At 34.4% G+C, this 11585-nt stretch overlaps 4 protein-coding genes across 5 annotated transcripts in view; 2 read left to right on the plus strand and 2 right to left on the minus strand.

The window, feature by feature from the left end:
* On the plus strand, window positions 2341–3353 carry LOC104708476 (NDR1/HIN1-Like protein 3). Its single transcript, XM_010425053.2, has one exon. It carries the CDS (start codon window positions 2434–2436, stop codon window positions 3136–3138), a length of 705 nt encoding a protein of 234 aa, XP_010423355.1. The 5' UTR covers window positions 2341–2433; the 3' UTR covers window positions 3139–3353.
* Window positions 3327–4239, minus strand: LOC104708474 (protection of telomeres protein 1b-like). The gene is made up of 4 exons (XM_010425052.2): window positions 4157–4239; window positions 4002–4060; window positions 3748–3900; window positions 3327–3669 (listed from the first exon to the last, which is right to left on the minus strand). Exons 1-4 carry the CDS (start codon window positions 4233–4235, stop codon window positions 3466–3468), a joined length of 495 nt encoding a protein of 164 aa, XP_010423354.1. The 5' UTR covers window positions 4236–4239; the 3' UTR covers window positions 3327–3465.
* LOC104708477 (protection of telomeres protein 1b-like) lies at window positions 4345–6929 on the minus strand. 2 transcript variants are annotated; one of them, XM_010425055.2, is made up of 11 exons: window positions 6762–6929; window positions 6530–6666; window positions 6253–6448; window positions 5975–6039; window positions 5741–5829; window positions 5558–5613; window positions 5347–5437; window positions 5175–5254; window positions 5020–5078; window positions 4766–4918; window positions 4345–4687 (listed from the first exon to the last, which is right to left on the minus strand). In XM_010425055.2, the coding sequence occupies exons 1-11, from the start codon at window positions 6874–6876 to the stop codon at window positions 4484–4486; spliced, it is 1245 nt and encodes a 414-aa protein (XP_010423357.1). In that variant the 5' UTR covers window positions 6877–6929; the 3' UTR covers window positions 4345–4483. The 2 variants fall into 2 exon arrangements, with proteins under 2 accessions (XP_010423357.1, XP_010423356.1); XM_010425054.2 differs by having other exon boundaries at window positions 5347–5613.
* The window catches only part of LOC104708478 (cytokinin riboside 5'-monophosphate phosphoribohydrolase LOG7), a 6652-nt gene continuing 5141 nt past the window's right edge, over window positions 10075–11585 (plus strand). The window contains exon 1 of the mRNA XM_010425058.2: window positions 10075–10302. Coding sequence (XP_010423360.1) covers window positions 10195–10302 — 108 coding nt within the window. The 5' untranslated portion in view covers window positions 10075–10194. The remainder of the gene's footprint in view (window positions 10303–11585) is intronic.

The following is an 11585-nucleotide window of genomic DNA, read 5'->3' on the forward strand; positions in this document are numbered from 1 at the left end:
CTTGCAAGGCGATTTCCCGGTAGCTCCCGACGAACTGGAAGATGAATAACCCATCCACGGATTGCCCCGAAGACCAGCTTTCCATAGAACTCAATTTCGTTTCAATCGGAGCTATATTCAGAGAGATATCGCAGTTTCACAGCAGCATACTCTATTCTTCAAAATACAGATCCGCCTGCTTACCGCTAGTCAGCTTCGGGATCGATTTTTCAGCTGAATACGATGAACCACGTTACGCATAACCTAATCATAGATCGCCCCGAGAGTCATCTTTCCATAGAAACCGGTTTCATATTGATCGGACATGTCTGCCGAAAGATATCACCGTTTGTCTGCAGCATACACAATCTGTTAAAACACAGATCCGTCTTCATCGCACCATGCAGCCTTCGGATCGATTTCCCGACAAATTACTATGACCCAGATTACGCACAACCCATCCATGGATAGGCCTTAGAGTCAACTTGCCGGAGAAGGCGACCTCAACCCAATCCGAAGTGTCAATCGAAAGTTATCACCCTATTTCCGAACTGACACATCTTGTTCGAAACCCTAGCTATCAGCTCGTCATCACGAATTGGAGTGTAGTTTGCCGCCGATCTAGAAGAAACAAAAAATCGGTATTCATATGAAACTGAAGCCCCGAGGCTTAGCTTTCTAACAAGATCGACCACGCCTCAATCGGTGCTCTATATCTCAACTTATGACCAGTTATCTTGATCAGATGCAGCCTGTTCGCAATTGTCAGATCCTCTTACATCATGAACTTTTTCCCATCGATCTAGAAAGAACCAGGTGTCGTAATGCATATACATCTTAAGCCCCGAGTCTTATGTCTCTAAAGAGATCAAAACCTCTCTTTATTTTCTAGTTTTAATCCATTGTTTTAGAGGGAGATCTTAAGTGAATTTGTCCCCCACTCAAACAAATTCATTGTGTGAATTCTAGATTCAACAAACCGAAAAATGAACAAATATACATTTACGTCCACTAAACATTCATCCTCATAACCAAAAGACAACGTAACTAAAATGAATCATGAATCATGATACAACTTTCTGTTTTGTCTATTTATTTTAATGTTTGATTACGACACACTAAACACCGGATTAAACTCTAGTTCACCAGGTTTTTCTTTAAAGATAAGACAATAAAATATAGTTTTAAAGAGATACAAATTTCCTAAACTTTAACGACTACCTGAATTAAAAAAACATTACATCTCATATTATATGATTACTTTAGATATTAGAGTATTTATAATTATATATGAATTGTTCAGTTGCGATCTAGGTAGTTTAATAGTAATTCTTTTATTAAATCTAATTGACCTTTCTCATTTAAGAAAGATGTAACATTTGAAAGCATGTCTTCACCTAATCTTCGTATACAACTACAGGTCACATCATGCCAACACTAAAACCTCCCTTAGCTTTCCTTGCTTTTAGCATTAAAACATTACCAAGTCTTCACAATGTTAATAACCAAAACAAAACAAAAAGTCTTTGCCATGTTCAATTTTCTTTGAAGTTGAGAAATCTTTCAAATTAAACATTAATTTTCATTAATTGATAAAAATAATTTTTAGCAGTAGAAATCTCGTATTTATAAAATAAACATATGGAAACCTAACCTTAGTTTCAACTTGCAAACAAAAAGATCAAAGTTTTTTTTTTTGGTAAAAGAAAAGATCAAAGTTATGTTAATAATACATATAATTTTGATATATCCTGGACCGGGACTGGCTTGTAATTAATGTTACAACTTTCGTATATATAGTATAGACTTATAAAAAAATTTCCCCCATTTTAGAAGTTTTTCCTCAAAAAGTCTTTCGTCAAGATTCGAAAACAATGGCGTGGCTTATCTTATCTCAGTCGCCATTGAGGAAGTTTCTCCGAAGCTTACAGGAAGTATTACATTGTAAATGTAACTCTCTTTACCCAATTCACAAACCAACCACCGCACTTAAGATCATCACATTTCCACAAGTACATATATTATATATAAATTATTCGCATTTGACAAAATATATAGATATTTTTTCATCCGATCCTCCACATTAATCTCATCAGTCACCAATTAATCTATATAGACTGCAAGGTGGAAAAAAATGTAAAAAATATGAGAAAGAGAAACCATCTTAAATGATAATTAAACAGTTAAAAATCATAAATATCTAAGAACAGTGTCGCATCTCGCAAGTAACCTCTTGATTAAAACGGTCCGCGCAGTCACCATTGACTTTTAAAAAACACAAAACCGCGTCAAGCTAAATCGTTTTATCTAATACACGTTATCTCTACAGTGTATATATATATATGTCCTCTGCTTCTTCATCTTCTTCACTAAATCATATAACTACTTTTTCAATATCACACCAACCTAAAAACTTTTCTTTCCAAATCTTTATTCTCAGAGGCATTTCTAATCATGTCGGACTTAAACGGTGCGTATTACGGACCATCGATTCCTCCGCCGAAGAAAGTCTCACACAGCCACGGCAGACGCGGCGGCAGTTGCGGATGCGGTTGTTTAGGTGACTGTCTTGGTTGTTGCGGCTGCTGTATCTTGAGCGTCATCTTCAACATCCTCATAGCCATAGCAGTCTTGTTAGGCATAGCTGCTTTGATCATCTGGCTCATATTCAGACCCAACGGTATCAAGTTCCACGTCACCGATGCTAAGCTCACCGAGTTCACACTCGACCCAGCCACAAACAACATCCGTTACAATCTCGACCTCAACTTCACCATCCGTAACCCTAACCGACGGATCGGTGTTTACTATGACCAGATCGAGGTCAGAGGACTCTACGGTGATCAACGGTTTGGGTCCAGTAACATCTCGCCGTTTTACCAGGGACATAAGAACACGACGGTGGTTGGAACTAAACTCGGAGGACAGCAGTTGGTGTTACTTGACGGCGAAGACAGGAAGGATCTGGACGAGGATGTGAATTCTAAGATCTATAGGATCGATACGAAGCTTCGACTTAGGGTTAGGTTTAAGTTTGGGTTGATCAAGTCTTGGAGGTTCAAGCCGAACATCGAGTGCGAACTCAAGGTTCCTCTAAGTAACACTAATACGACCAGCGGGTTTCAGTTTCAGCGGACCAAGTGTGATGTTGACTTTTGATGCTAGTCAAAAAGTCAATGCTCTTATAGTCTTCGATTTCATCATATACACTTTTATATTTATTTGATTCTTATTTTTGAGGTTTAGATTGTGTTTTGCTTCATTATTTATTTGTGATACATGGGACTTTTCTGTTATATCGTTCGAGAGGTATATATTTGTCTTATGTACTATTGTATTGTTCCATGTAAATAAATAAATTACTTTTGATATTACAATTTTATGTCTTTTTTAAATTACCTTCGAATGGGTGTTAAACCGGCATTAACAATATTAACATCAATATCCTAAAATTAACAATATGATTTGTCATTGATTTCATGTGGTTCATGAAGCATTGATCCATGTATCAAAAATCCTAAATCTTCTGCTTCCCCATTGATCCATTTTGTGTTTGTAGAACGAGAGCAAGCAACATTGCACCCATGGAGGGTTTCTTGGCACTTGTTCCATCTCCTCACCTCCTAACAATTTATTCATCTTCTCGACTAGAGCCTCTTCATCGGATTGGTCACAGCCGAAAAACTTTTCCTATCAATAGAATTTTGCAGATATAAAATATTGGAAAATCAAATCTTCCATGAACTCAGCAATCATTAGTATTTTTACCCCTTCATCAGCATATAGAGAAGCATGGATTCTGGCAGTTGCATCTTCTAATATCGCTAGCAATTTGATCTTTCCGTTGGAATCGCGGAGTTTTCTGATATCTTGGGGATACACTTGTATGAATCGAACAACACACCTGAATTTAGCGGTCACCTGCATAAGCATAACTATACATCAATTCAATAAACTTTTCCTATCAGTACACACATTGTTCTACAACTTGGGATAAATCAAAAGCTTTTGGGACACATTACATTGTGATAGGTCAGGATGTCCATCAGAGAAACAAAAGGAGCGTCCTCATGGGCAACCCCTGAAAAGGATTAAACCATTAGTATTTTATATTACCAAAACTGTCAGCGTTTTGTAAAATTTCTACAACTCAAAACTATGAGTTGGTTATTATTACCTGTGATTCCTGAATGTGAATGACTAATACAACGTGTGATGATGGGGTTCCATCTCGATGAAAACTTCTCTCCACACATTCTGAATTTGTAAAAAGGTATGTTTTAAGCTGAAGAACAAACGGACGAAGCATAACACCAACTCACAGGATAAGAAAAAGAATCAGAAGANCTATTGTATTGTTCCATGTAAATAAATAAATTACTTTTGATATTACAATTTTATGTCTTTTTTAAATTACCTTCGAATGGGTGTTAAACCGGCATTAACAATATTAACATCAATATCCTAAAATTAACAATATGATTTGTCATTGATTTCATGTGGTTCATGAAGCATTGATCCATGTATCAAAAATCCTAAATCTTCTGCTTCCCCATTGATCCATTTTGTGTTTGTAGAACGAGAGCAAGCAACATTGCACCCATGGAGGGTTTCTTGGCACTTGTTCCATCTCCTCACCTCCTAACAATTTATTCATCTTCTCGACTAGAGCCTCTTCATCGGATTGGTCACAGCCGAAAAACTTTTCCTATCAATAGAATTTTGCAGATATAAAATATTGGAAAATCAAATCTTCCATGAACTCAGCAATCATTAGTATTTTTACCCCTTCATCAGCATATAGAGAAGCATGGATTCTGGCAGTTGCATCTTCTAATATCGCTAGCAATTTGATCTTTCCGTTGGAATCGCGGAGTTTTCTGATATCTTGGGGATACACTTGTATGAATCGAACAACACACCTGAATTTAGCGGTCACCTGCATAAGCATAACTATACATCAATTCAATAAACTTTTCCTATCAGTACACACATTGTTCTACAACTTGGGATAAATCAAAAGCTTTTGGGACACATTACATTGTGATAGGTCAGGATGTCCATCAGAGAAACAAAAGGAGCGTCCTCATGGGCAACCCCTGAAAAGGATTAAACCATTAGTATTTTATATTACCAAAACTGTCAGCGTTTTGTAAAATTTCTACAACTCAAAACTATGAGTTGGTTATTATTACCTGTGATTCCTGAATGTGAATGACTAATACAACGTGTGATGATGGGGTTCCATCTCGATGAAAACTTCTCTCCACACATTCTGAATTTGTAAAAAGGTATGTTTTAAGCTGAAGAACAAACGGACGAAGCATAACACCAACTCACAGGATAAGAAAAAGAATCAGAAGAAACCTTTGAGGACTAAAGACTTGCATCTCTTTGCTCATTGTGTACTGCATCTTTGTAGAGGGAGTAAAAGTGGCGTTCCATAATCCCATATTTACTTGAAAGAAAATGTTCAGAAACTTCACGTGCTGACCAGGTTGGAGACAATGAATGGCTTGCTTCTCACTAACTCTATCTACTATGATCCTCAAAACAGAACCAAAAGTAGGAAACTTACGTAAAATGTATGTAGGCAACATCTCGGGTTCAACACATAAAGGAAGCCTTTCTGACCTGTTACGACGTCAAATTGTAAGCCAAAGTCAAGAGTGAGATGAGAACAGAAGCTAGGAAGTGAATATACGCAAAAGAGAAGCTTTTTGTACTCGTTTGTATTCAGATGAGGAAACAATATACTTACTTTACCAAGATGTTGCACGGTGGCAGCTCAGTTCCATCCCAAACATAAATGTACCACCTATCTTTATACACCTTGGAAATGTGAACAATCTTCAAAGGAAACAAAGAATGAGAAACAATGTCAAAGACATAACAGATCATTATACACTTTAAAACACTTCCAGTTCCATAAATAGAAATAAACATGAACGATACAAACCAAAATAAACTCTTTTATAAAGAAACATCAACCTACCAGGCAAGATAAGTTTGAACATTCCCCTTCTTTGATATCTTTCAAGGGTGTGAAACAGCATGACCCTATCATACAACAAAACAAACCTTAGAGAACAATCGAAACTTACCAAATACACAGAAGCCATTTCAGATCAAATACAAAGCAACCCATTTGCATATGGAGATTTCAACGAACAATACTACTATTCACTAGCAACGACCAAATGCAGCAGAACATGCTTAAGAAACGAAACAACAAAAATGCTGAATCAGTAATGTGATTATATCATTAATTACCATCTTCGAACTTGTAAGTAATCAACCATTCTCTCAGATTGGATAAGAAGCTCTTATCCTGTTCCCTAATCAGAAATTTTGGTAACGACTGGTATGGTACAAAATCAACGCCATGTTTCCCATTAAACAGAGCAAACGTAGAAGAAGAAGATGTTTCATTACAGAGAGCTGTGATTTTCCGGTTAATCAGCACAATCTGCGTTTAAGAAAATAAGAGTAATCAAAATCAAAACCCAGAAGATAAGTGTCAATATAAGAGAATGGTGTATGGACCAACCTTTACACGTGAAAGCAAGATTATATCTCCAATTGATTCAACACGAGGAAGCGTTTGAGTGGTACGAGCGACGAATTTAACGGGAAGGCCAGATCCTGAATGCCATGGGTCGACGATTTTGAGCATACATGAACAATCTGTGTAAAAAAATTTCGATTAATCAATGAAAATGGAAGTTTTCGGGAATTTTTGTATATTAGATTGAAACTGCAAAAAAAAAGGTCACGATTACCAGAGCCGGTGGAGAAATTTAGCTCGACGATGACTCCAATGAGGTTAACATGGAGATGCAATGCCTTGAAAGCGTCTTGAATTCTCAGGAATTTGTAGTCATCCCTAATCTCCATGACTGGTGTTCGTTGGGGTTTTTTTGCCAAAGGTTGAAGAAGACTCGGTGCCACTCTAGTGAAACTCGCTAAGTCGTTTAGAGGGTTTCGTAACTTAAATGGGTCTTAAAAGGCCCAATATGAGTGATTAATGGGCTTTCAGGTAACGTTACAATACCACAAGGTCCACAACACAAATCGTCATTTTGCTTACATCACCATCAAATATGGTCTGAAAGAAAAATAGAAAGAATGAGGGAAGATTGTAATAGAAAAACAATGAAATGGGGGTTATTGGTTTAAGATTTGAATAGAGTTTTAAGAATTTTAAATGTTATGTAGAATCTGTTGTTATTAGATCAAGATTTTGTTAAACTCTTTTAAAGTTGAGTGTTATTAGTTTGTGATTTGTAAAAAGTCATTTAAAATCTTAACAAATCTGGGTTATTGGATTAAGACTTTTATAAAGTTATTAAAAGTTTTGTGTTATTCAATTAAAACAAAAGAATCTAGGATTGTTAATGAGTTTTGTCTTTAACAAATATTTAAAAACTAAGTGATCAAAGATGCTATGAGTTTTTCTTTCTAATTTTTATATGTAACACCAACAGCTCATACAATCTTCTTGATCATCGTGATTATCTTAGCGAAAGCGACTTGTACATAAACTTATTTAAGGTCTTCAATCTTTTTTTTATTATTATTAATGGTTACATATAAATATTGATATTCATTATTTTGTGATCTAATTAAAATCCAACATAAGTTCCACAAATTATGCAAACCCCTAAGTTTAGATACTTGATGTTGACAAAAACACAAAATATAAGCTTAGATACTCGGTTTTTTCATATATTGTCTTTAATAATAAATCTATAAGAAGATACTTTACATTCTAATTATGATTTTGAGCTAGGATGACAAGGTGGAAATATACTAGGATTTGCATAGAAAACAAACTTCTATGATTTTTACCAATATTCGATTCTATATTGTTGTTGGTCAATTCCACTATTCAGTTACAAATAAATTCATAAACATTTGTCGGCCAAAAAGAAAAGTTAGGAAAGGTAACAATTTTTATTTCTCTCAGTTAAACTGTATTGTTATTTGTTAATCTATTGCATTCTAATGGTTTTGTGTTGCTTTGGTCTTCAAGTCTACGAAGCATCATACAAATTTGATGCGATGTAAAAAGGTTTAGTCAAAAGATGCGATGTAAGGATCATCCAAATTTTGTTGGATGATTACATCAGCTGACAACTGTTATATATTCAACATCTTTAAAAATAATGTATGCCAAACTAATAAGTAATTATTATATACGTTTTTCCTCTACTTATGAAACTATACTTGCTTTGGTTCATCAAAAGAAAGAGGAGGATGTTCATTAATCATTAGATTAAGATCAACTACAAGCCGTTTACTATATTCTTCAACGCTAAAAAAATATCCTCTTGCTTACAGAGATTGCTCTAAATATCAAACTAAATGGAGTTTTGTAAATATTTGTTGATTTTATTCTGTTTTCATATTACTAACACACACACATTTAAAATGTAATATACATGTGACAAAGAAATTAAAAAAGTATATAATACTAATCTAAAAAATGTGGGTGTGAAATGTGAATACGCGGAGGTATTGTTGCTTTAGAGGGTTGAAAATTGATAAAGACGTGAAGAACTAAATAAGTGATTACGAGACACCTCGCCAGACTTTGAATAATAAATACATTAATCTAACAAAAATTATAAATAGTTTCAGCAAAGAATGAATTTTGTTTTTCTTTACAAACGGCTAGTGACCAATAAATTGAAGTAAGAAACTATATACTATAGATGACCAAAAAACTATAAATGTCTTGCGACGTTTGTCTATCATTCCAAACTTTCCTAACATTTTCTTTCGCAATGCACATTTCAAAACCCCGAACGAAAGGAATACAAATCAAAACGATTTATTTTTACTTATTTGACTATCTATACCAGTATAGTTAAACATGAACCAAATCGAAACCAAATCAGATCACTGAGACAACTTACAATATCTTATACATATAATTTTCCAAACCTCGATTAGAAAACTGACCTCTTTCTTCTTCATGTGGTTGTCAAATCTTCAACGTGTATGTAGATTATATTAAATGAGCAAATTGCAATATCTTAGCTGTTTTCTAAGTTATTATTAGTTGATCACTCAAAAAGTGAATACTTTCTGTGCTAGCATTGTTGTAAGTTTGTAACTAACTATACATAAGATGTTCTTTTAACTTATAGCTTTTTTTGTAACTTATAAGGGTTCACATGACATTCTATACAACATAGTGGTGAAGTGATAGTTTTGACAGCTTTCAGATGTTCATATGCATACAATGGATGAAATCAAAATATATAGTGCAAGTGTGCAACCATCGTAATTATGCGTGATACAAAGAGTTTTTATCTGTGTGTACAAATATTTTTTTTTTTAAATGTTGAATTGAAAGTCCAAATTGCTTCTTTCCGAATTTTTGTTAAAGTTCAAAATTCCTTTTAACAAAGAAAAATTAAGACATATAGCTGTTTCTACAAATGAAATAGAAGACCAGTACACGAGTGGTTCTGTACACTAAGATTTAGATATCAAAAATGGATCAGACCGATTTCATTCAGTATCCAACAAATACATAGTTTTTGGTGAGATGGACATTACTTAGTTTGAGAAAAATGAAATGTTCAAATTAAAACATGATCCACGAATCTGGTTGCATTGAACTAATCAGATACAAAATCTGAACAGATCTTCCAACCTGTGATAGATCTAATCTAATCCTTCCACACAAAAATGAATTAAATAAATGTAGAAGATCATATTATAAATCACGGCCGTATACAGACACAAAATGACTTTTCAAACATATCTATTATAAAACAATAGTACTATACTAAAATGTAAGGAAGTTGTAATAACCATACTATAATAAAAAATGGTATATACACAGTAGCTGGATAAATAAGATATAAGTATTTTTAAGCCGTGTTTTAGAGTTTCCACTGGAATATTCAAACTACAAATTAAAATAATAGTACTCCAAAAGATAGGTTTAATTCTTCGCAAGAAGTGAACACAAAATAAAATAGAAAATTAGAAACATTAGGAGAATAATATTTAATAACAGGGGAAGGGCATGGGAATCGCATTTATAGTCTCCTTCTTCTCCTCTATATATATATATAAATACTAAACACAATTCCAAAGTGTAGTCTCATTCATCATAATAATCATAGAATTTAACTTTTAAGCTAGAGAGAGAGACAAAGAAAGAGAGAGAGAGAGAGAGAAAAGAGAAAGAGAGAGATGGAAGAGACAAAATCAAGATTCAAGAGGATCTGTGTCTTCTGTGGAAGCAGTTCCGGCAAAAAACCTTCATACCAAGAAGCTGCCATCCAATTGGGTAACGAGTTGGTACGTTCTATCTTCAACTTTTTCTCTACTCACTCACACACATATATGTATATTTTATAGTTTATATGTACATTCATATCCACAACTCAACACAAAGATACACTCTTAATCATCTTCTTGTATTGTTTGTAAGTACTTAGCTTTTAAGATATCTCTCTCTTTTTCTTTTTCTTTTTCTTTTTACTATTTGTTTGCTAAAAAGACTGATTGATTTAAAACTATATGATGGTATTTAATATGAACTCAAAAGATGAAGATTTGATTTGAAATATGAACTGAGAATCTTTCTTTGAAACATTGGCTATTATGGGGTTTTGATTGTGTGTTGCAACGAACAATGATGAATCTACCAAACGTGTGGACGCTGATTTTCAATTTTTTTTTTTTGAGAAATCGAATTTGTGCTATGGTTTATTGTTGTGTTATTGGCATGAGAGAGAGGTGACACAATAGTAGCTTCTACTATGCTTAGCTGTAACCCGCCTGTCACTCGAGCAGCACTCTTGCATGATCTCTTCTTTAAAGATTTTTTTATTTTTAATTTTTAGTAAGTTTTACATTATTACACACATATATCTTGTTTTTCCATTACTCTGGATCTCTGAGGTTTCCTATGATTTTTCTTAAACCTAAAACTTAAGTTTCCAAGTATAACCAATGATTTTGTTTACGGGGAAGATAAAATAATAATGACAGTTTTTTTAGTGCCTCGAGGGAGACAAGAAAAACCAAAAAATGTTCGTTAGAAGAATAATGGGTGTGAATAGTTGCAGCGGTCAGGGTGGACAAATCTGTCTGCGGACTGGACCGCTTTTTATTTACCATTCATCAAACGCAGTGCGCAGTGGTGCGATCTAAATAAAGCAAAAACAAGACCGTTGCGGACCAACTGCGGACCGCTTACATACAAATAGACTTGGTCCGCAGTGATCTGTTGTCCGCCCTATTTTTGGGGCGGACTAAACCGCTGACGGATTTGGCCGCCCTAACCGCAGTCACTATTCATACCCAATGACTTTATGTACAAAGCGTGTGTTGTGGGGTGTACTTCTTCAACAACACAAAATATTTTAAAAATTAATACTAATAATTAGAACCCCTAGTTTGTAAAACTAAATAGTAGTAGTAGTATTTGTGAGATTGATCTGTAGGTAATAATAATAGTATTAATAGGATGGTGACCATTGAGATTAGGATTGATGATGATGAGCTATTTTTTCCTTTTTTCTTAATTGAGATTTGATATTTGATGTGGTTGCTTCTTTTTGGGGACGATTGTGGGT

The sequence above is a fragment of the Camelina sativa genome, chromosome 8, assembly GCF_000633955.1.
Source record: "Camelina sativa cultivar DH55 chromosome 8, Cs, whole genome shotgun sequence".
NCBI lineage: Eukaryota > Viridiplantae > Streptophyta > Magnoliopsida > Brassicales > Brassicaceae > Camelina > Camelina sativa.

Excerpts from the sequence above, each read along its gene's own strand:
- LOC104708476 (XM_010425053.2), top strand. The coding sequence starts at position 2,434 with ATGTCGGACTTAAACGGTGCGTATTACGGACCATCGATTCCTCCGCCG.
- LOC104708474 (XM_010425052.2), bottom strand. The coding sequence starts at position 4,235 with ATGTGTGGAGAGAAGTTTTCATCGAGATGGAACCCCATCATCACACGT. Across the intron at positions 4,061-4,156 it reads TTCACATTCAGGAATCACAG|GGGTTGCCCATGAGGACGCT; the intron begins GTAATAATAACC and ends AATCCTTTTCAG. Across the intron at positions 3,670-3,747 it reads CTCTATATGCTGATGAAGGG|GAAAAGTTTTTCGGCTGTGA; the intron begins GTAAAAATACTA and ends TTCTATTGATAG.
- LOC104708477 (XM_010425054.2), bottom strand. The coding sequence starts at position 6,876 with ATGGAGATTAGGGATGACTACAAATTCCTGAGAATTCAAGACGCTTTC. Across the intron at positions 5,830-5,974 it reads GTTCAAACTTATCTTGCCTG|ATTGTTCACATTTCCAAGGT; the intron begins GTAGGTTGATGT and ends TTTCCTTTGAAG. Across the intron at positions 5,079-5,174 it reads TTCACATTCAGGAATCACAG|GGGTTGCCCATGAGGACGCT; the intron begins GTAATAATAACC and ends AATCCTTTTCAG.